Source organism: Scyliorhinus torazame, chromosome 2, assembly GCF_047496885.1.
Source record: "Scyliorhinus torazame isolate Kashiwa2021f chromosome 2, sScyTor2.1, whole genome shotgun sequence".
In the NCBI taxonomy this organism is placed as follows: domain Eukaryota; kingdom Metazoa; phylum Chordata; class Chondrichthyes; order Carcharhiniformes; family Scyliorhinidae; genus Scyliorhinus; species Scyliorhinus torazame.
In genome coordinates this window covers 240,207,891-240,230,686 of record NC_092708.1, presented here as the reverse complement: position 1 = coordinate 240,230,686, position 22,796 = coordinate 240,207,891, and the positions used below count along the sequence as shown (strand labels likewise).

At 47.3% G+C, this 22,796-nt stretch overlaps 1 protein-coding gene across 1 annotated transcript in view; it reads right to left on the bottom strand.

The window, feature by feature from the left end:
• Positions 1-8,992: 8,992 nt before the first annotated feature.
• Positions 8,993-22,796, bottom strand: part of rab15 (RAB15, member RAS oncogene family) — a 239,169-nt gene continuing 225,365 nt past the window's right edge. Inside the window, exons 3-7 of the mRNA XM_072485492.1 lie at positions 15,786-15,846; positions 13,879-13,956; positions 13,694-13,783; positions 11,465-11,530; positions 8,993-10,100 (exon numbers count right to left, since the gene is read on the bottom strand). Coding sequence (XP_072341593.1) covers positions 9,942-10,100; positions 11,465-11,530; positions 13,694-13,783; positions 13,879-13,956; positions 15,786-15,846 — 454 coding nt within the window. The 3' untranslated portion in view covers positions 8,993-9,941. The remainder of the gene's footprint in view (positions 10,101-11,464; positions 11,531-13,693; positions 13,784-13,878; positions 13,957-15,785; positions 15,847-22,796) is intronic.

Below are 22,796 nucleotides of genomic sequence, written 5' to 3'. Positions count from 1 at the left end.
GGTAGGAAAGGGGACAAGGATGTCAGGCAGGCTTTCAGGGAGCTAGGATGGAAGCTCAGAACTAGAACAAACAGAGTTGTTATCTCTGGGTTGTTGCCCGTGCCACGTGATAGTGAGATAAGGAATAAGGAGAGAGAGCATTTAAACACGTGGCTACAGGGATGGTGCAGGCGGGAGGGATTTCAGATTTTTGGATAACTGGGGCTCTTTCTGGGGAAGGTGGGACCTCTACAGACAGGATGGTCTACATCTGAACCTGAGGGGCACAAATATCCTGGGGGGGAGATTTGTTAGTGCTCTTTGGGGGGGTTTAAACTAATGCAGCAGGGGCATGGGAACCTGGATTGCAGTTTTAGGGTAAGGGAGAATGAGAGTATAGAGGTCAGGAGCACAGATTTGACATCGCAGGAGGGGGCCAGTGTTCAGGTAGGTGGTTTGAAGTGTGTCTACTTCAATGCCAGGAGTATACGAAACAAGGTAGGGGAACTGGCAGCGTGGGTTGGTACCTGGGACTTCGATGTTGTGGCCATTTCGGAGACATGGATAGAGCAGGGACAGGAATGGATGTTGCAGGTTCCGGGGTTTAGGTGTTTTAGTAAGCTCAGAGAAGGAGGCAATAGAGGCGGAGGTGTGGCGCTGCTAGTCAAGAGCAGTATTACGGTGGCGGAGAGGATGCTAGATGGGGACTCTTCTGCCGAGGTAGTATGGGCTGAAGTTAGAAACAGGAAAGGAGAGGTCACCCTGTTGGGAGTTTTTTATAGGCCTCCTAATAGTTCTAGGGATGTAGAGGAAAGGATGGCGAAGATGATTCTGGATATGAGCGAAAGTAACAGGGTAGTTATTATGGGAGATTTTAACTTTCCAAATATTGACTGGAAAAGATATAGTTCGAGTACAATAGATGGTTCGTTTTTTGTACAGTGTGTGCAGGAGGGTTCCTGAAACAATATGTTGACAGGCCAACAAGAGGCGAGGCCACGTTGGATTTGGTTTTGGGTAATGAACCAGGCCAGGTGTTGGATTTGGAGGTAGGAGAGCACTTTGGGGACAGTGACCACAATTCGGTGACGTTTACGTTAATGATGGAAAGGGATAAGTATACACCGCAGGGCAAGAGTTATAGCTGGGGGAAGGGCAATTATGATGCCATTAGACGTGACTTGGGGGGGATAAGGTGGAGAAGTAGGCTGCAAGTGTTGGGCACACTGGATAAGTGGGGCATGTTCAAGGATCAGCTACTGCGTGTTCTTGATAAGTATGTACCGGTCAGACAGGGAGGAAGGCGTCGAGCGAGGGAACCGTGGTTTACCAAGGAAGTGGAATCTCTTGTTAAGAGGAAGAAGGAGGCCTATGTGAAGATGAAGTGTGAAGTTTCGGTTGGGGCGATGGATAGTTACAAGGTAGCGAGGAAGGATCTAAAGAGAGAGCTAAGACGAGCAAGGAGGGGACATGAGAAGTATTTGGCAGGAAGGATCAAGGAAAACCCAAAAGCTTTCTATAGGTATGTCAGGAATAAGCGAATGACTAGGGAAAGAGTAGGACCAGTCAAGGACAGGGATGGGAAATTGTGTGTGGAGTCTGAAGAGATAGGCGAGATACTAAATGAATATTTTTCGTCAGTATTCACTCAGGAAAAAGATAATGTTGTGGAGGAGAATGCTGAGCCCCAGGCTAATAGAATAGATGGCATTGAGGTACGTAGGGAAGAGGTGTTGGCAATTCTGGACAGGCTGAAAATAGATAAGTCCCCGGGACCTGATGGGATTTATCCTAGGATTCTATGGGAGGCCAGGGAAGAGATTGCTGGACCTTTGGCTTTGATTTTTATGTCATCATTGGCTACAGGAATAGTGCCAGAGGACTGGAGGACAGCAAATGTGGTCCCTTTGTTCAAAAAGGGGAGCAGAGACCACCCCGGCAACTATAGGCCGGTGAGCCTCACGTCTGTAGTGGGTAAAGTCTTGGAGGGGATTATAAGAGACAAGATTTATAATCATCTAGATAGGAATAATATGATCAGGGATAGTCAGCATGGCTTTGTGAAGGGTAGGTCATGCCTCACAAACCTTATTGAGTTCTTTGAGAAGGTGACTGAACAGGTAGACGAGGGTAGAGCAGTTGATGTGGTGTATATGGATTTCAGCAAAGCGTTTGATAAGGTTCCCAACGGTAGGCTATTGCAAAAAATACGGAGGCTGGGGATTGAGGGTGATTTAGAGATGTGGATCAGAAATTGGCTAGCTGAAAGAAGACAGAGGGTGGTGGTTGATGGGAAATGTTCAGAATGGAGTACAGTCACAAGTGGAGTACCACAACGATCTGTTCTGGGGCCGTTGCTGTTTGTCATTTTTATCAATGACCTAGAGGAAGGCGCAGAAGGGTGGGTGAGTAAATTTGCAGACGATACTAAAGTCGGTGGTGTTGTCGATAGTGTGGAAGGATGTAGCAGATTACAGAGGGATATAGATAAGCTGCAGAGCTGGGCCGAGAGGTGGCAAATGGAGTTTAATGTAGAGAAGTGTGAGGTGATTCACTTTGGAAGGAATAACAGGAATGCGGAATATTTGGCTAATGGTAAAGTTCTTGAAAGTGTGGATGAGCAGAGGGATCTAGGTGTCCATGTACATAGATCCCTGAAAGTTGCCACCCAGGTTGATAGGGTTGTGAAGAAGGCCTATGGAGTGTTGGCCTTTATTGGTAGAGGGATTGAGTTCCGGAGTCGGGAGGTCATGTTGCAGCTGTACAGAACTCTGGTACGGCCGCATTTGGAGTATTGCGTACAGTTCTGGTCACCGCATTATAGGAAGGACGTGGAGGCTTTGGAGCGGGTGCAGAGGAGATTTACCAGGATGTTGCCTGGTATGGAGGGAAAATCTTATGAGGAAAGGCTGATGGACTTGAGGTTGTTTTCGTTGGAGAGAAGAAGGTTAAGAGGAGACTTAATAGAGGCATACAAAATGATCAGGGGGTTGGATAGGGTGGACAGTGAGAGCCTTCTCCCGCGGATGGATATGGCTGGCACGAGGGGACATAACTTTAAACTGAGGGGTAATAGATATAGGACAGAGGTCAGAGGTAGGTTCTTTACGCAAAGAGTAGTGAGGCCGTGGAATGCCCTACCTGCTACAGTGGTGAACTCGCCAACATTGAGGGCATTTAAAAGTTTATTGGATAAACATATGGATGATAATGGCATAGTGTAGGTTGGATGGCTTTTGTTTCGGTGCAACATCGTGGGCCGAAGGGCCTGTACTGCGCTGTATTGTTCTATGTTCTATGTTCTATGAAATAAGTGCTGGTACAATGCAGCGTACAGATATAAATGGGTACCCAGATGTTTCCGAGTACAGCAATTTTCAGTGAGACTTCTTGTGACTAATGAATGAAAAGGATTTAACATTTAACCATTCAAGTGAACAATTCAGGTGCATACACAGACAACAAGACATTTTGCTAGGTTGAGAGTGAGACGGAAAACTGTTGCAGTAATAATATTCAAATATTCATGTAAATCAACATAAGTAACACAATGGAACTGTTGATGAAATTTATTTGTAAACATCTGTGAATAAAATCATGGTTTCCAATGGCAGGTAATTATAATGAATTCAAGTCAAATTGTACATTTTCCTTCACAAGTACAGTAATTAAGAAAATTAGGATGCTTTTACTCAGCATATCACTTTCATTTGACTCTTCCAAGCAGAGTGAAGAACATTGAGACGTTGATGTATTCATACATACTGATACCGCACTCCTTATCCCGTGGCCGGAATTCACTTTTCGTTTTGGCAGCGCAGCCCCGTCCGTGGGTTTCCGGTGGCGTGGGGTGGTTTCAATGGGAAATCCCATTGACAAGCAGCTGGAAGTTAGAATCCTGCTGCCAGCCGAAAAACACACGGCTAGGGGGCTGGAGAATGCAGCCCAGTGTCCCTAAATCAAGAAGGACCCAAAAACTGCCTACATTTGAAGTTGGCGCTCTGGGTAACAATTTGACTAAAACCCTTTCGTCTTCATTTTTTGTATTACGAGTACATGCTAGGCCGAGGACCCAAAATCCATAAAATCTCTAAATCCGGCACATATCCGGTTCTGAGCTTCTTGGACACTGGGTCAGGTACCTACAAAACAAACTAAAAACACAAATATTAAAAACATCAGGTTCAAACAAATAGCCAAATCTCAGTAAACCACAGATTTAGTTCAACTGTTATCATGAACTTGGCACATTTACAATGAGAGGAATGCAATCTATAGAGACTATCGACTGAGCATTGTTTGCAGTTATGAAGAAAGGTTTAACATTGACACCCAGCAGTAACAGGCTCCAAATCCTTACTTTAATTAAAAACATGAGAATGCCTAATTTTCTTCAGAAATATTGGGCTGTTAGCAAAGTGGTGTGGGCATTGATCAAATATGTGGGCTAGGACTCTCTGTTTCAGAGACTAGTGTTGACGCTGGGAATGAATCGGTAGACTTCTACGGCCACGGAATTGGCGCTGGCCCCAAGCAATTCAGGAGCGTTAATGGGCGAACACTGGCGCCACTTCGAGCTTGAGCGATTCTAATGGCAAACGGTGTCCGACTTGCCAGGGTCGGAATTTCCACTCAAGACGCTGACAAGCTGCAGACGCATATATTCACTCCACTCCAGACACACACACTCCTCCCAGCCAACAAGATAGCAGCACGAAGTATGGCACCCCGATTCGCAGATGTGGAGCTGGAAACCCTGTTGGATGCAGTGGAGGAGAGGCAGGCCACCCGGTTCCTCCCGGGAAGGAGGCTGCCACCCGCTGCCGTACACCGGGCCTGGGCACAGGTGGCAGAGGCTGTGAGCGCCATGGGCCCCCCGCCAGGACCTGCCAGCAGTGCCAGAAGAAGATGCACTACTTCCTCAGAGAGGCCAGGGTGAGTAGGCAGCACTGTGCCCGTTGCACCAACCCCGTCCTACACACCCGTAATCCCCCGCACCATATCCCCCATCTCCCTGGATGACGATCGAACCCCACTCGCTGGTGGTCTGCTCGCAGCCCACCCTGCACCAGATGCTAACAGCCATACTGCCCGCTGTGGCCTGGTGCCCTATTCACAAAGGCCAACAGCTGCCCACCCCCTGTGTTGACACAGGGGGACCACTGGACCTGCGGCCCCTGACCGGCGCAGAGCAGAGGGCACTGGACCTGGTCAATGGACCCGGAGGAGGGCAGTCGCTGAGTCAGAGATCAGCTGCCTTGCATTTTGCAGGATCACCGAGCGACGAGACGGGCCCTTCTGTTGTACCCCAGCCCCAACCTCAAAGAAAATACCAGCGACGAGGCGGCAATGGACAGCAACGCCAGCCCACAGACACCAGCCCGCAAAACACCGGAGCACCAGTCAGGGGATGACACTGACTTCCCATCACGGTTGGATTGACTTCCCATCACAGCTGTTTCCAACACCCTCCACCATCCCAGAGAAACTCACTGTGGTCGGGCACTTTAGTGAAGAGGCTCCTACGGCACTATCTTGTGTGCACCACACCTTTACATTAGGTGGAGGTAGGAACCCCCGAGGTGGCGTAGGTCAGAGGGTGGTCTGATCCCGGGGACTAGCTGCTGTCCAGATTGGTCTCGGGCTTCTGGAAATGGCGGTCCCATCTATAATGGAGATCCATCAATAGTGGTGGAGTCCAACCACCTGCAGGGCATGAGGCAACGCCGACCATGTGTGCCACCCAGGCCAACACCGCAGTGGTGGCATCCGTGGTGGAAGCCTTGGGAGTGACGTTATTGGCCATGGGTCAGAATGTCCAAGTTCTAGGGCACTCTGTGCACGTGATGGCTGAGGCACATGGCAGGTTTGTCTTGTCACAGACAGCCATGTACCAGGGTCACCTGGACATTGCAGTGGCACTGCAGCTTGGTCCAGTCACAACAAGTCAAGGCTGCGGGCATCGACCGCATTGCTCAGGCGCTGGCTGACCTGAGCCAGTCCAAGAGCAGGCCTCAAGGACTGGCAGCACTAGATGGCAGGGGAGCCCACAGAGCTCGCTCCTGCCGCACCCCTGTCTCAAGGAGAAGCCCAAAAGGAGGTGATGGGGCCCATGCCGGTGACCCCGCAAGGAGGTGCCAGAACACCACAGCGCCGTGGACCCCCCCCCATCCCTGGCACATACAATGGGCAGCGGACAGAACAGGGTGGCACCACACCACCTGGGGCACCCGAGAGTCTGCCAGGCCCATCCATGCCCGGTTGCTCCAGCGACGGCCACCAAAGGAAACCCAGGTCACAGGATGGGAATCGCAGCAGGCAGTTTCCACCCCTGATGTACCGCCTGGAGATCCACTTCGGCATAGTGTTATGGCTCTTAACGCCAGAAAGTTAGCTGCCAGTCACATTTGCATAGGATAGCATTAGGGGCCAGGGCACAGACCTGGACATAAATGTTCACCTTTTCACAATAAACGCCTGTGCACAAATGTTCAATCTGCCTCAGTGCTCTGTCAGAAGGGTGTGAGAGATAGGTGGCCTTTGGAGGTGGGCACGGGCTAGGGCTCTAGTTCAGCGACCGCTCACCGCCCCGATACCCAGCCCCACCCCCAACTCTCTCCATCCCAATCCTGACCCCCCCCCCCCCCCCCTCTTCCCCACCTCCACCATCCCAAGCATATGGTGGGACTGTGTGATGGAATGGCCAGCGTGCATGCAGCAATCATCCAGGTGGATGGTGGAAAGTGGTACCGTGAGCAGGAGTCAGACATTGACACATGATGCGATCGTCATCATCATCCTCCTTCCAATGAACCAGACCCACTGTTACTGCCAACCCAAGGCCCGCACCCCATAGTGAGGCAGGTAGGAATCACTGAGGGGGATGCAGGTGTAGGGTGATAGGAGGAGGATTGGTGCAGGGAAGGTGGACATGGGAGTAGGGGGTTCCGGGGTGGGATGGAATGATCGTGCTGCCGGCCAGGCACTCTAGTCGGTGAACCTGGAGGTGATTTGAGCACTCGCAGACATGTTCTGCGGCCTCCTGTGTCTGCTCGGCCCCCATACCCTGCCCATCCTTGCCCTCACCTGCATCCTCCTCGTCAGACGAGGCCTGCCATTCATCCTCCTCCTCCAGCATGTCGCCCCTCTTCTGAGCATTGGAGAACGCAGCAGACCAGCACGATGTGGGAGACTCTCCTAGCGCTATACTGGAGGGCCGCTCCATAGCGATCCTGGCACCCAAACCACATCTTCAGGATGCCGAAGCACCGCTGGATCACGTCCTTGGTTGCAGCATGGGCGTTGTTGTAGTGGGTCTCTACGTTGGTCTGTGGCCTCCAGATAGGCGTCATCAGCCATGATCAGCACCTGGGGGTGTGCCTCGAAGGTCGGGAAACGCCGATTGTGCCAAGATGATGGCTGCCTCATGCTGCATGGGGATTGGGGACAGGCGTAATGCACATCACGTGGTCACACACCAGCTGCATATTCATCGAGTGGTACTCCTTTTGGTTTGTGAAGACCGGCCCCTCATGCGCTAGTGCTCGTAGGGAGACATCAATCACCCCTGGACCTGTGGCATCCCGACGATGGCGACGAACCCCACTGTCTGGGAATCCAGATGGGCTCAGTCCACATTGAATTTGATGTATTGTGCCAAGCGGGCATACAGAGCCTCCGTTATGGCGCGGATGCATCTGTGCACCTGGGTCTTTGAGATCCCAGACAGGTCCCCACTCGGCACCTTGAAGGATCCCATGGCGAAAAAGTTCAAGGCGACCGTCACCTTGATGGCCACTGGAAGATCCCCATACCCCCTAGGTTCCAGGTGTGCCATGATTCGGCAGATATGCTGTACGGTGCCCCTGCTCAGTCAGTGTCTTCGATGACATGCTCGGTCTGGCATCCTCGAAGGACAGATGCTGCTGTACACACGAGGCCTAATGCAGTGCCTCCTTCCCACCTCCTCTTCAGCCTTTTGGGAAGCTGGTTCTCACCAGCTGGTTCCTGTTCCTGTGGGGCAGGCTGCGCTGTTGCAGGGTCCTCCCTGAGCAGCTGCAGCTCGTACAGCCCCAGTGTCCCCCCGGCAAGACAGATACCAACCATTCCTGGTTGGATTCTGAAATCCATTGTCTGCAGGACTGAAAGGCACACACGTTAGCATGGTGCGTACTCCCGTGCCCAGCCAGATCCAATGGGCTACACTGTGGCCCTGCACCCGCATGTCCCTCTCTCTTGCCGCCCCCCCCCCCCCATCTCCCATCCTCACACCCATCCATGGCCAGTCCCACTGGTACACTGCCCCCCGCACCGCTGGCCCCGTTGGTGCCTGGCACCGCAGGGGCCTCTATCCCTAGCATCCATCCCAGCAGGGGTACCAGTGGCTGGTGATACCTATGCCAGTGGTATGCTCTGCGGCCCCGTCTGTCATCTTTCCGTAGGGGCTCCCGTGGGCGTTGCCCTTGGGTGGGCCTTGTGTGCCGTCCGGCTGTGGGTGTGATTGCAGGACTGGAGGGAGAGGGTGGGTGCATCCATATGGCCGGTGTCACTCAGCACAATCACGGGCCACAGCAGGATGGCTGCCTCACAGGCCGTGGCAATGGTGGTCCGTGCCTGGATTCTCTGCCCAATCCTGGCAGTGATTCTGGCATCACTGGACAGAGAATCCTGCCGCAATCTTTGAGAATACAGCCTTATTAGTGGGCCATTATTAGGAACTGTTAACTTTATCTTCAAAACACCAAACTCTATTTCCACTGAATACTATGTCGCACTACTGCAAAAGGGATTTTACTCTTAAATTTGTGACACCAATATTAAAAGAGAATTTACAAAGCACTGAGAATTATAGGATCAATGCACAAAATATTCATCTTTGAAAATTCTAATTGTTGAATTTTATAGCAATTCTTCAGCATTCAAAGTGGTAATATGCAAAAAAACCCCAATTAATTTCACAAGAACACAAGTAAAACCTGCAATGGAAAATAATTTGAATGGATTGGAATATTGGTTTTGTTATACAGTTGTCCCATAGAAAATAGTTTATTTAATGTTTTGTTTCTGACATGGACAATAGTGGAAAGTCAATGGTGATAAATGACAGAAAGGTGGATCAGTCATCCGTTTATCCCAAGCAACAAACAGCTACCAATTTAAAGATCTCTAGTGAAGAATGGATACCTTTGGAGCAAATAACAGAAACATAAGTACAAATTAAAACATAATTATGCCAAAACATCGTTCAGATGATTAATCTAGTAGGGCAGTGCGAGACTTCAAATAAGCAGGGGAAATCATTGTTCATTTCATGAGGGTCTTTCAAGATACAAAAATCTAAATTGAGAAGATCACCTTTTGACAGTGTCCGCAAATAACAATGTCCCGTTCCAGATGTCATAACCCCAAGCTTTTTAGTTGGATTTCTAAATAGAGTAAGATGTAAGTAGACATGCTGGGTTCAAAAGTTCTTAATTGGGCAGCAACATGACAAACAGAGCACTTTTAGTGAGCTTGGTCAAAAATGTATTTAAAGCATACTGAATTAATTGCACAAATGGGGGAATGTGAGGAAATTGCCATGATACATAACTCATTGCGAAACCAACAGTGGCACACATTATCCAGAAGGGCTGCTCACATACAAAACAAATACTGAAATATCAGTCTTGTAGAAACTGGTCTACTGACCCATCAGTTGAGCACCTGAACACGAATCACAGCACAGTAACTGTTACAAAATTGCACGGCAGACAAGCCTAGTCCAAGAAGTGGTTGAGCCACAGAGCTGGGACAAAAATACAACACCTACTGGAATCAACTGGAAGAATTAGTCCAACTCAAAGAGAGACGCAGGATTCAGATGAACATTTAAGGTGGCACAAAATAGCAGCAGGCAACCAGGTCTTGGATTCTTGAGGCATGACTCAGACAGCTGAACTGGATTTTGTCTTTCTACGTTTCTAGCACCAGCAAGCTTTCTGTGAATTATCCATCCTTTCAATTTTGGTGTCATCCTCCTCTAAATCAGCTATACCAAGTTCATCAGCGGTTGATAGTCGAAGCCCATCAAGTTCCTTCTTATGGGCCTGTAACACTAGTTCTGTCAGTCTAGTAAATGACTGTGGAGCAAGAACACGTCAAAACACGCAAGATTACAAAAGCAACAAATCAACTTCGATTTTTAATCTGTTAAGGACATACAAGTGTACGTATACTGTCCATTGCACACAATAAGCAAATATTTATCAAATGAGAGAGAAGACAATTCTGCGTTGAAGCAACAGCTATTCTTGAAAAAGCTTTTATTCATGAGCACGCAATCACATGAGTGATTTCACTGGAGGATAATGTCAGCATAAAAATGAATTGCCAATAGGATTAGATACTTTGTAATTGGTGGTTAAATAATGGCATTCTTGCCTGGCACACACAAGGACTGGTTCATATCCTGGCCAACGGTTTTATAAAGGGCTGGCATAAACAAGAGGGCCAAACAGCCTCCTTTTATGTTGTAAACATGACTAGTTGTATTCTTGCCAGTGTTGTAATGTCATAGAATCATGTAATTTACAGTGCAGAAGGAGTCCATTTGGCCCATCAAGTCTGCACCGGCCCTTGGAACGAGCACCCCACACCTCCACACTATCCCCATAACCCAGTAACCCCATCCAACCAATTTGACACTAAGGGTAATTTCGCATGGCCAATCCACCTAACCTGCACATCTTTGGACTGTGGGAGGAAACCGGAGCACCCAGAAGAATCCCACGCACACACGGGGTGAACGTGCAGACTCCGCACAGACAGTGACCCAAGCTGGGAATCGAACCTGGGACCCTGGAGCTGTGAAGCAACTGTGCTAACCACTGTGTTAACGTGCTGTCTATTCCTTCAGGGAGAGTCTTAGAGACAATTTAAATAATGACCAGTATAATCGATACATGAAATTACAAAAACGCTCACATTTTATATTCAATATTTGCACTTAAGGTTAGATTTTCAATGTTCATAGTCAACAATTATACCAGGGATACATAGAATCATACATAGAAACATATATATACATGCATACAAAGAAAACATCCATAGATGGGAACTTATAGTTATGAGGAGAGATGTGAAATGGTGTGATTTGCACCACGTAAGAGAAAGTAGAGATTTTTTACTGGGGATTTTAAAATTTAATCTGTGTTTTGATCGGATGAAGAGGAGTGGGAGTGGTTGGCGAAGAGGGGTCATCAATTTAAAACTATTACTCAGACAAAAAGAAAATCAGGAAAACTTTCTTTAGGCTGAGGGATGATGAGTCATGAAATGCTCTTCTACAGCTTGAAGCATATGCACAGATTGTGGAGTTTTGGGGAGCAAGTAGTGAGGTGAGATGAATTTGGGACTACTCTGGCAGCGAGAAGGGAGGATATATCGGGCGAATGGCCTGCATTGTGAATATTTACATTTGTGAGATTACAATGCTTTCACTGACCTCTTTAATGTTATAACTGGTGCAGGCACTTGTTTCGAAGAAGTCCATTCCATATTCTTTTGCAAGCTATGGAAGGAAATGTTGAGAGAAAATTCAATAATAGATCAAACAATGAATATGATATTAAACTTATCCAGACACATGCTCCTCCTTTCAAACAAAACAACATAACAGAAGATCATGCACTTGGTGCACACTGCTTTGAATATCTGGAATCTGATTGGTTGGGGAGTCTCCTCAGCCATTGACCAACTCACATTGTGCGAGTTAAAGATACTACAATGCTACGAGTTTCTCTGCACTCAACTGGACAGCAGTTAACAACATATATTTTAGCTTAAAACGTTAAAAAAATGGTTTTTATAAATTACTATCTGAAATATTTGGCTATGCTGGAGATAATGGACGTCATTCTCCGACCCCCCGCCGGGTCGGAGAATGGCCGTTGGCCGCCATGAATCCCGCCCCCGCCGAAGTCTCCGCTCCCGGAGATTGGGCGGGGGCGGGAATCCGGCCGCGCCGGTTGGCGGGACCCCCCGCTGGATTCTCCGGCCCGGATGGGCCGAAGTCCCGCCCAGGAATTGCCTGTCCCGCCGACGTAAATCAAACCTGGTATTTACCGGCGGGACCAGGCGGCGTGGGCGGGCTCCGGGGTCCTGGGGGGGGGGGCGCGGGGCGATCTGACCCCGGGCGGTGCCCCCACGGTGGCCTGGCCCGCGATCGGGGCCCACCGATCCGCGGGCGGGCCTGTGCCGTGGGGGCACTCTTTCCCTTCCGCCTCCGCTACGGCCTCCACCATGGCGGAGGCGGAAGAGACTCTCCCCACTGCGCATGCGCGGGAAACTGACAGCGGCCGCTGACGCTCCCGCGCATGCGCTGGGAAACTGACAGCGGCCGCTGACGCTCCCGCGCATGCGCCGCATTTCCGCGCCAGCTGGCGGGGCAACAAACGCCATTTCCGCCAGCTGGCGGGGCAGAAATCCCTCCGGCGTCGGCCTAGCCCCTCAATGTTGGGGCTAGGCCGCCAAAGATGCGGAGCCTTCCGCACCTTTGGGCCGGCGCGATGCCCGTCTGATTGGCGCCGGCTTTGGCGCCAGTCGGCGGGCATCCCGCCGTTGGGGGAGAATTTCGCCCCATGAATCCAAACTACGACAAATAAGGATGCTGACTCTCAAGTTATCCAGCACATTCTTCATTTGTGATGAGTCTGCTTGTGTTGCGTAATAGGACCATTAAGAACTGGTGCAGGCTATTCAGCCCCTTAAGCCTGCAATTATATTCAATTAGATCATGGTGCATCTCTACCTCAACTCCTATTTATCTACTGTAGCTCCATATCGTTGGATATCCTTAGCTAACAAAAATGACACTGTGCCACACACATTGATAAAAAGGCCAGGTTTGGAATCTCAGTCTTTGCTGGAATTTGCTGTCCAGCATCTTAGAAATGGTGAGTTCAGCAGCATCTACTCTGATATATGTAGGGTAGAGGAATGGACAATTAGGGATCAGGCAGCATTTGCTGAGCCTGTGAAATGTTGCCGATTGTCTCTGTTGTATTTTAGCTCCTTTTTCTGGAGTTGTCTCTGACCTAGGAAGTGCAATATCACCAACTATAAAGAAAGAAAAATAATCACCCCATCATTTTAATTCTTCTTGAGGGTCAGTTGGCTCCATTTTTATTTTCTTAGCCTTTCATGTCATGTGGATATTGCTGGCAAGGCCAGAACTTGTTACCCATGCCTAATAGCCCTTGTTAGGCCATTCAGAGGACAGAGTCAACCACATTGCTATAGGTCTGGAATCAAATTTAGGCCAGATTGCCAGACCAGGTAAGGATGGCAGATTTCCTTCCCTAAAGGGCTTTAGTAGCCCAGATGTTTTTTTTGACAATTAATGAGAGTTTCATGGTCACTGTTAATGAGACTAGTTTTATATTCCAGATTTTATTAATTGAATTAATTCCACCAACTGCTGTGGTGAGATTTGAACCTGTTTCCACAGAGCTTTAGCTCAGGCCTCTGGATTACTAGTCCAGTGACATTACCATTACATCACCATCTCTCCTTGCCCTGCCTCTGAGAGTGGAAGACAATGCCAAACCACCACTGACAAAACAAAAGTGCCAAGAAAAATAGTTTGGGGTGAGGTATCCGCAGACAATGAGCAAAGGAGCTGCCTTTGGGCAGAGCACACATGGATGGAATGTATAACTCGGAACGCACTTACCTTTTGACCTTGTTCTGCACCCACTTGCCTTTTCTGTTCTTCATCAGCTTTGTTGGCTACGAGAATTTTCTGTACACCTTCAGGTGCATACTGGCAGAAAGCAAAACAATGGGAGGAATCCATTAAACGTGAACAATGAATTCCAATATTTATTGAAAGATAAACAGAGTTGCTTCCTCTCCTACCTCATCAACATCACTGGCCCATTTCATAATATGTTGAAAGGAGCGTTCGCTTGTAATATCATACACCAGAAAGATTCCCTATAAATGAAGGTCAATAAACCAAATTTATTACATAAGTTATTGGAAATTAAGTCACACCCATGGTAGTTACCATTCCATGACCACAATATATCTTAGCAATATGGATTGCTATCACGATCTTCGATTTCGGATAGATTTAAGCTGCTAAGAGACCTGTGCCTTTAAGGCCACTGCTCTAAAACTGCAAATCCAGGTAATTAAAGCTACTTATAAACTGAAGGCGGTTGCATCTGCAGACTCTTAGTTGGCTAAGTCAACAATTTAGATAAGCAGATCCAATGATTTTCATGGCACTTTATTTGAAACACAATTGCGTATTATCACTGGGATCTTTCTTAATTCCAGCAGCAACTTATGGGAACTCATTTTACTTGGAATTTTTAAATATCTCCTCATTCAATTTTACCTCTGGGCAAAGGGTGAGAACTTGCTGAGGTAGTTTTGCACCTGGCAGTAGCCTCACAAATGACCGTTCTTTATATGTGCTTGTCGACAGGCTACTGGCAGCGGGAGAGCATGGCAACAAAACACTCTGCATATTCTGGCAGCAGTCACCACTGAATAGTAATCAGTGAAGAATCCTGGTGCACTTTTCTGCTTCCTGTTTTCACCAATGAACTTGGCTGAGCTCTGGTAACTCCCAGCACATGATGGAATGGAGTAGCTGTTTTCCTGCATGGTTCAGGGTAACAACATAATGAATTCACCCACAAGTCAAGTGAAACCTTGTTAGTTTGGTTATCTAGTTTTTATTCCATGCTAATGCTTAGTGCTGTTCAGATGCCCTCTGATGCCTTCCCTTAACAGGCCGGTATTGACCCGTCCAAACACTGTAACCCTGTTATGGAGGGGGAGGGTTCCTGCAGTGGGAGCCTCAGCCAAAATCAAAGTTGGTGAAGATAAGATAGCACGAGCAGGAACAGACTGATCTCACATTGGTGAATGGACCTGGCCTCATCTCCACCCCTCCCGTGCATCACTCTCACCGGGCAGGTTGAAATGGCCATTTAAGTGTTTGCATACTATCTGGTAAGTTGATATGATGATCAAGTCTGATACTTTGTTCACCTGCCACCTGCCCTACCACTTTCAAGATGCGGGTCAGTGGGCTATGACATAAAGCAGGGCCTCCCAGCCTAATTCTCCTCTTCCTGTAGCCGAGGGCATCAGGCTAACTTCATCACACTCAACTGCAGCCATGATTAAATGTCAGCAGAGACCATGCTTGGGTCTTATAGTTTATAGGGCTAGTGTAACACCACATGACACATGACAAAAACATAAACAAACATAAACAACTTGTCATGATTATGTCAAATCAGTCTAAAACACACCCACTAAACCATTCGAGAAAACCTCTTTGCTTTAAATTTCAATTAGGTTTAAATTCAATTGTGCCAACTCGATATCTTAAGTGCCTTCTCAAAAAATATTTTTTATATGCATTCTTTCATGGGATGTGTGTGTCCCTGGCAAGGGCAGCATTTGAACTGCACTTGAACGGAGTGGCTTGCTCGGCCATTTCAGAGGGAAATTAAGAGCTGGGTAGGTCTGGAGTCAGATGTAGGCCAGACCAGGTAGGATGGCAGATTTCTTTCCCTTATTGAGCCAAATGGGTTTTCCCCCAAATAATCAATGATAATTATTGTGGTCACTATTATTGAGACCCGCTTCATTTTCTAGATTGATTAATTGAATTCACCAGCTGCCATTGTGAGATTTGAACCAATGTCCCCAGAGCATTAGCCTGAGAATTACTATGCCAATGATATTACCACCATGCCACTCTCTCCTCTTCAAAATGCAGAGCATAATGTGGAGCTCACCTGGGCCCGTCGATAGTACTGCTTTGTGATAGTTTGGTATCGTTCCTGCCCTGCAGTGTCCCTGAGGAAATAGTTTGAACAGATGATATAAGTGTTAAAATTATAATTGCCATACATGGAAAAATTCTAATGACAGAATCTGCATATTACTCCACAAGCAATCTCCATTACTCTATTCAGCTAACTCGCTTCAACAAGAAAGGGTATTTTGTGGTATTTAAGTGGTTCTGCTATGCAATGAAGAATGAGTCATTAGTGAGTCATGACAACAGCCATACGTTTGTTCTTTAAAAGAGCATTTTCTTCATGAGAAAGAGTATTCAGCAAACCATTCTGGATTTTGTATCGAGTGAAGGGAGAAGGGCCAGTAGAGCTCTGCTCATCACTTTCATTACAAGGTCTGCAAATATAAACCGGCTACAAATTCTCCTCAACATGGCTTTGCTCATCACAATCTATGTTTCCAAAACAAATAATAAAGGGTTGCCTCCAAAGATATTCTTAGCATCGATTCTGAATGTTCAGATGGTTGCCAAGTAATCATTGGGCTGCAAGGTCACACTAACTTTGGACAGGATTGCTCACGAAATGGGAAGAGTTATTGACAGTGAGCTTCATAACGTCACTGGTGCCATCGGGTCCACTCACTCACCGTTCAATGTTTGCTTGCCTGTGTCTATGTATTTACATTTATGTATGTCCTCTGGATTCTTTTCATGTATGGAATGATCTGTATGGACTGTATGCAGAACAATACTTTTCACTGTACCTCGGTACACGTGGCAATAAATCAATCAATCAACAATCAGTTAGGCACAGTGACGTAATGTCCAGGATCTGGAGCAGCAGGCATATTTCTCCCAATGGCAGCATGTGCGCCACTTCACCGGGATTAGGAAGCGGAGCAAGGCCCCATCCTGGTGCAGAGTAGCAGCCAATAGTTAGACCCATACCAGGGCCACATGCAATGAGATCAAGAAACAATACCTCTTACCAATGCACAGGGTCCTGCTGCTGGGAATGAACTATGAAGCACCATCAGTTTGGAGTACAACGCCACCTACTTAAGATAAGGGGGAAGCTACTTGACAGACAGCAAGCACTAATTCCAGAGGAAAATCACAGGTTTGCGAATTGATGGCTTTGGCACTCGCAGATATCATTCGTGAAGCTGGAACATCTTATGCAAAAATTATGATTTGGTCCGGGGAGCATTTATGTGGCTATATGATGTGAGTGGATCTGGGTATCTGGGCAAGAGTGGCAACGGAAAGCATTTAGCTTCTCCCCAAAGCTGTGTTACTTCTTTTCAGCTGCCAGTATCCCAAAACCTGGAAAGCAGCTTAAATCAGAGACTGCCATCTTCAATAAAACATTTAATTGGCCATCCCAGCTCCTAGAAATGGGTTGACAACTCTTTCCCTGTCTTGACTCTATTAAACAAAGCGGTGGGTAGATTGGAAGCAGATTGAAGTCTGGTTAGAGATTTCTATAGTTTTAACATCTCACCCTAGCACAACCCATTGACTTTGGTGAGAGGAGTTTGGGAGATGGCACGCAGGGTTGGGGGGGGGGGGGGGGGGGGAGGTGAGGAGGTGGTTGCAGGATGAGATTAAAATTCAGACTTTTGTTTCTGTGTTTGACAGAGGTTTAGGACTGATACAGAAGCAAACTCAACGATTGACTGAACTGTTATAAAGACTACAGCAGACTTCCGGTTGCGGCTATGCCTAGGTAGGTCGCACGTTCGGCAGCTCCAGCCGGGAACGGACTTTTGGGCTCTCCAGAGGGGCCCCAACGGCAATTGTTCAACGGCTTCCAGCGTGGGAAGGTGACAGCAAGGTCCACCCGACATTATATGGATTGGACCAGGAGTGGAGCGGTTAAAAAAGTGATCCTGGGGCAGCGAAAAGTGCGAGGGAGGAAAAGCAAGATGGCGGCGGGTGGAGACCAAGCAGCGTGGGCGCAGTGGTCGCAGGAACAGCAGGAGTTTCTTAAACGCTGCTTTGAGGAGCTGAAGACAGAAATGCTGGCGCCAATGAAGGCGGCGATTGAGAAGCTTGTGGAGACCCAGAAGGCCCAAGGGGCAGCGATCCGGGAGGTGCAGTAAAAAGCCTCGGAGAACGAGGATGAGATCTTGGGCCTGGCGGTGAAGGTGGAGGCGTACGAGGCGCTGCACAAGAGGTGGGTGGAAAAATTCGAGGACCTGGAGAATAGGTCGAGGAGGAAGAATCTTCGGATTCTGGATCTCCCTGAAGGAGTGGAGGGGCCCGATGCCGGGGCATATATAGAACATAGAACGATACAGCGCAGTACAGGCCCTTCGGCCCACGATGTTGCACCGACATGGGAAGTCAAAAAAACAAAAGCCATCTAACCTACACTATGCCATTATCATCTATATGCTTATCCAATAAACTTTTAAATGCCCTCAATGTTGGCGAGTTCACTACTGTTGCAGGCAGGGCATTCCACGGCCTCACCACTCTTTGCGTAAAGAACCTACCTCTGACCTCTGTCCTATATCTATTACCCCTCAGTTTAAGGCTATGTCCCCTCGTGCTAGCCATTTCCATCTACGGGAGAAGGCTCTCACTGTCCACCCTATCTAACCCCCTGATCATTTTGTATGCCTCTATTAAGTCTCCTCTTAACCTTCTTCTCTCTAACGAAAACAACCTCAAGTCCATCAGCCTTTCCTCATAAGATTTTCCCTCCATACCAGGCAACATCCTGGTAAATCTCCTCTGCACCCGTCCCAAAGCTTCCACGTCCTTCCTATAATGAGGTGACCAGAACTGTACGCAATACTCTAAATGCGGCCGTACCAGAGTTTTGTACAGCTGCAACATGACCTCATGACTCCGGAACTCAATCCCTCTACCAATAAAGGCCAAAACTCCATAGGCCTTCTTCACAACCCTATCAACCTGGGTGGCAACTTTCAGGTATCTATGTACATGGACACCAAGATCCCTCTGCTCATCCACACTTCCAAGAATGTTACCATTAGCCAAATATTCCGCATTCCTGTTATTCCTTCCAAAGTGAATCACCTCACACTTCTCTACATTAAACTCCATTTGCCACCTCTCAGCCCAGCTCTGCAGCTTATCTATGTCCCTCTGTAACCTGCAACATCCTTCCGCACTGTCGACAACACCACCGACTTTAGTGTTGTCTGCAAATTTACTCACCCACCCTTCTGCGCCCTCCTCTAGGTCATTGATAAAAGTGACAAACAGCAACGGCCCGAGAACAGATCCTTGTGGTACGCCACTTGTAACTGAACTCCATTCTGAACAATTCCCATCAACCACCACCCTCTGTCTTCTTTCAGCTAGCCAATTTTTGATCCACATCTCTAAATCACCCTCAATCCCCAGCCTCTGTATTTTCTGCAATAGCCTACCGTGGGGAACCTTATCAAACGCTTTACTGAAATCCATATACACCACATCAACTGCTCTACCCTCGTCTACCTGTTCAGGTACCTTCTCAAAGAACTCGATAAGGTTTGTGAGGCATGACCTGATCATATTATTCCCATCTAGATGATTATAAATCTTGTCTCTTATAATCCCCTCCAAGACTTTACCCACAACAGACGTGAGGCTCACCGGTCTATAGTTGCCGGGGTTGTCTCTGCTCCCCTTCTTGAACAAAGGGACCACATTTGCTATCCTCCAGTCCTCTGGCACTATTCCTGTAGCCAACGATGACATAAAAATCAAAGCCAAAGGCTCAGCAATCTCTTCCCTGGCTTCCCAGAGAATCCTAGGATAAATCCCATCAGGCCCCGAGGACTTATCTATTTTCAGCCTGTCCAGAATTGCCAATACCTCTTCCCTACATACCTCAATGCCATCTATTCTAATAGCCTGGGTCTCAGCATTCTCCTCCACAACATTCTCTTTTTCCTGAGTGAATACTGACGAAAAATATTCATTTAGTATCTCGCCTATTTCTTTAGACTCCACACACAACTTCCCATCCCTGTATGAGCACATTGCTGTGGATCTAGAGTCACATGTAGGCCAGACCAGATAAGGATGGCAGATTCCTTATAGGGACATTAGTTAATGAACCAGATGGGGCTTTTAAACAATTGATGACGGTTTCACAGTCACCATTACTAAAATCACTTCATATTCCAGATTTTATGAATTGCAGTTACATTCTGCGAGCTGCCATGGTGGCATTTGAACCCATGTCTCCAGAGCATTAGGTTGGGCCTCCGGATTACGAGTCCAATGACATTAATCACAGTCTCTGTTACGAATCATCTTTTTCTTCTTTCTCAGTAGGTTGGTTTTCACCACATGCTGTTCCCCCCCCCCCCAACTCAGATCGATCAGGTGATCTGCTCTCAGTTAATAACCAGCTCTCAATCTGTAAGTACACAGCTTGACTTGCCCAATGATCTGCATCACCTCTTCCCATTTCCTGGTCCTCCACCGACCTTCAATGGTAGAGGAGTGAAACTGGGAGCTTGTCGTGTGAGAAAGCTCATTAAACATAGCTCTGTCAGTGAAAATAATAATTAAAACATTTCCCACTGCTGTGTTTCCTGTCACCCGGTCAATTTCATATCCCTGCTGCTGCCCTCCCTTTTATTCTGTCATCTCTAAATGTTCCCACAAGTTTTCCCTTTAACAGCTGCCAGTTGAAAAACCATGTTTACATGAACTGCGTTTCCCTCTTCACTCCTTTCTGTTACCCTCGTGAAAATCTCAAGCAAGTTTGTTAAACACCATTCACCCTTAACAATTACATACCTGCTTTCCTTTATTAACCCACATTACTCAAGTGACTGTTAATTTTGCCTGCAATTATTGTTTGGAGAAGCTTCCACACTGCTGAGGTTAAACTAATTGGACTGCCGTTGGCTTATCCTTACACCCTTTTCTGAACAAGTGTGTTTACCATTTGCAATCCTCCAGTCCACTGACACCACTTAGGATAGAAAACTCCTGGCCGGTGCTTACGCAATTCCCACCCTTATTTCCCTCAGTATCCATGGTTCCATTTCTCTTCCAGGCACAAGAAGACAGAAAAATAAGTGCAGGCATTGACCCTTAGACCCTGCTCCACAATTCAATATGATCATGAATGATCTTGGGTTTCAACTCCACTTTATTGCTAGATCCCTCGATTCCCTGAGAGACCTAACTAAATCTGTCTAACTGAGCCTGAAATGAATTTAACAATGGAGCATACACAACCCTCTGGGCCAGAAAAAGGTTCATAATACCCTGAGTGAAGCCATTTATTCTCATCTCAGTCCAAAATGATCTGTCCCTTAACCCTTAACAATCTCTCAACATCCACAAAATCAAGCCCTTAGAATCTTGTGTTTTTGATTCAATGGTTTGCCTCTCATGCTTCTAAACCTCAGGAGAATATAGGCCCAATACACTCAGACCCGCATCATAGGACTACCCCCGCTTCCCAAGGACCAAGTTCCTCAGCCTTTGTTGCTGACCAAGAGAAAATACTTTTTCCTGCAGTGAGTGGTTGGGATGAAAAATGAAATGAAAATCGCTTATTGTCACAAGTAGGCTTCAAATGAAGTTACTGTGAAAAGCCCCTAGTCGCCACATTCCGGCGCCTGTTCGGGGAGGCTGGTACGGGAATTGAACCGTGCTGCTGGCCTGCTTTAAAAGCCAGCTCTTTAGCCCTGTGCTAAACCCGCCCCTGGATCTGGAATGCATTGTCTGAGAATATGGTGGATGCAGGTTCAAGCTTGGCATTAAAAAGGATTGTTGTTTGAAAGGCAGCAACGTGCCAGGTTATGGGGAGAGGACAGGGGAATGGCATTAGTGAGGTGCTCGTTCAGACATGATCGGCCAAATGGCCGTTTTCCACCCTCTAACGATGGTGATGTCATCTCACTTTGGAACGTGAAAGACTTAAAATAAAAACGACAAGCTCAGTTTAGTTATGACGAAATTGTGCTCTAAACCTCAGGACGGATAAATGCATAAGAACATAAGAACTAGGAGCAGGAGTAGGCCATCTGGCCCCTCGAGCCTGCTCCACCATTCAATGAGATCATGGCTGATCTTTTGTGGACTCAGCTCCACTTTCCGGCCCGAACACCATAACCCTTAATCCCTTTATTCTTCAAAAAACCATCTATCTTTATCTTAAAAACATTTAATGAAGGAGCCTCTACTGCTTCACTGGGCAAGGAATTCCATAGATTCACAACCCTTTGGGTGAAGAGGTTCCTCCTAAACTCAGTCCTAAATCTACGTCCCCTTATTTTGAGGCTATGCCCCCTAGTTCTGCTTTCACCCGCCAGTGGAAACAACCTGCCCGCATCTATCCTATCTATTCCCCTCATAATCTTATATGTATTTATAAGATTCCCCCTCATCCGTCTAAATTCCAACGAGTACAGTCCCAGTCCACTCAACCTCTCCTCGTAATCCAACCCCTTCAGCTCTGGGATTAACCTAGTGAATCTCCTCTGCACACCCTCCAGTGTCAGTACGTCCTTTCTCAAGTAAGGAGACCAAAACTGAACACAATACTCCAGGTGTGGCCTCACTAACACCTTATACAATTGCAGCAGAACCTCCCTAGTCTTAAACTCCATCCCTCTATCAATGAAGGACAAAATTCCATTTGCCTTCTTAATCACCTGTTGAACCTGAAAACCAACTTTTTGCGACTCATGCACTAGCACACCCAGGTCTCTCTGCACAGCAACATGTTTTAATATTTTATCATTTAAATAATAATCCCTTTTGCTGTTATTCCTACCAAAATGGATAACCTCACATTTGTCAACATTGTATTCCATCTGCCAGACCCTAGCCCATTCACTTAGCCTATCCAAATCCCTCTGCAGACTTCCAGTATCCTCTGCACTTTTTGCTTTACCACTTATCTTAGTGTCGTCTGCAAACTTGGACACATTGCCCTTGGTCCCCAACTCCAAATCATCTATGTAAATTGTGAACAGTTGTGGGCTCAACACTGATCCCTGAGGGACACCACTAG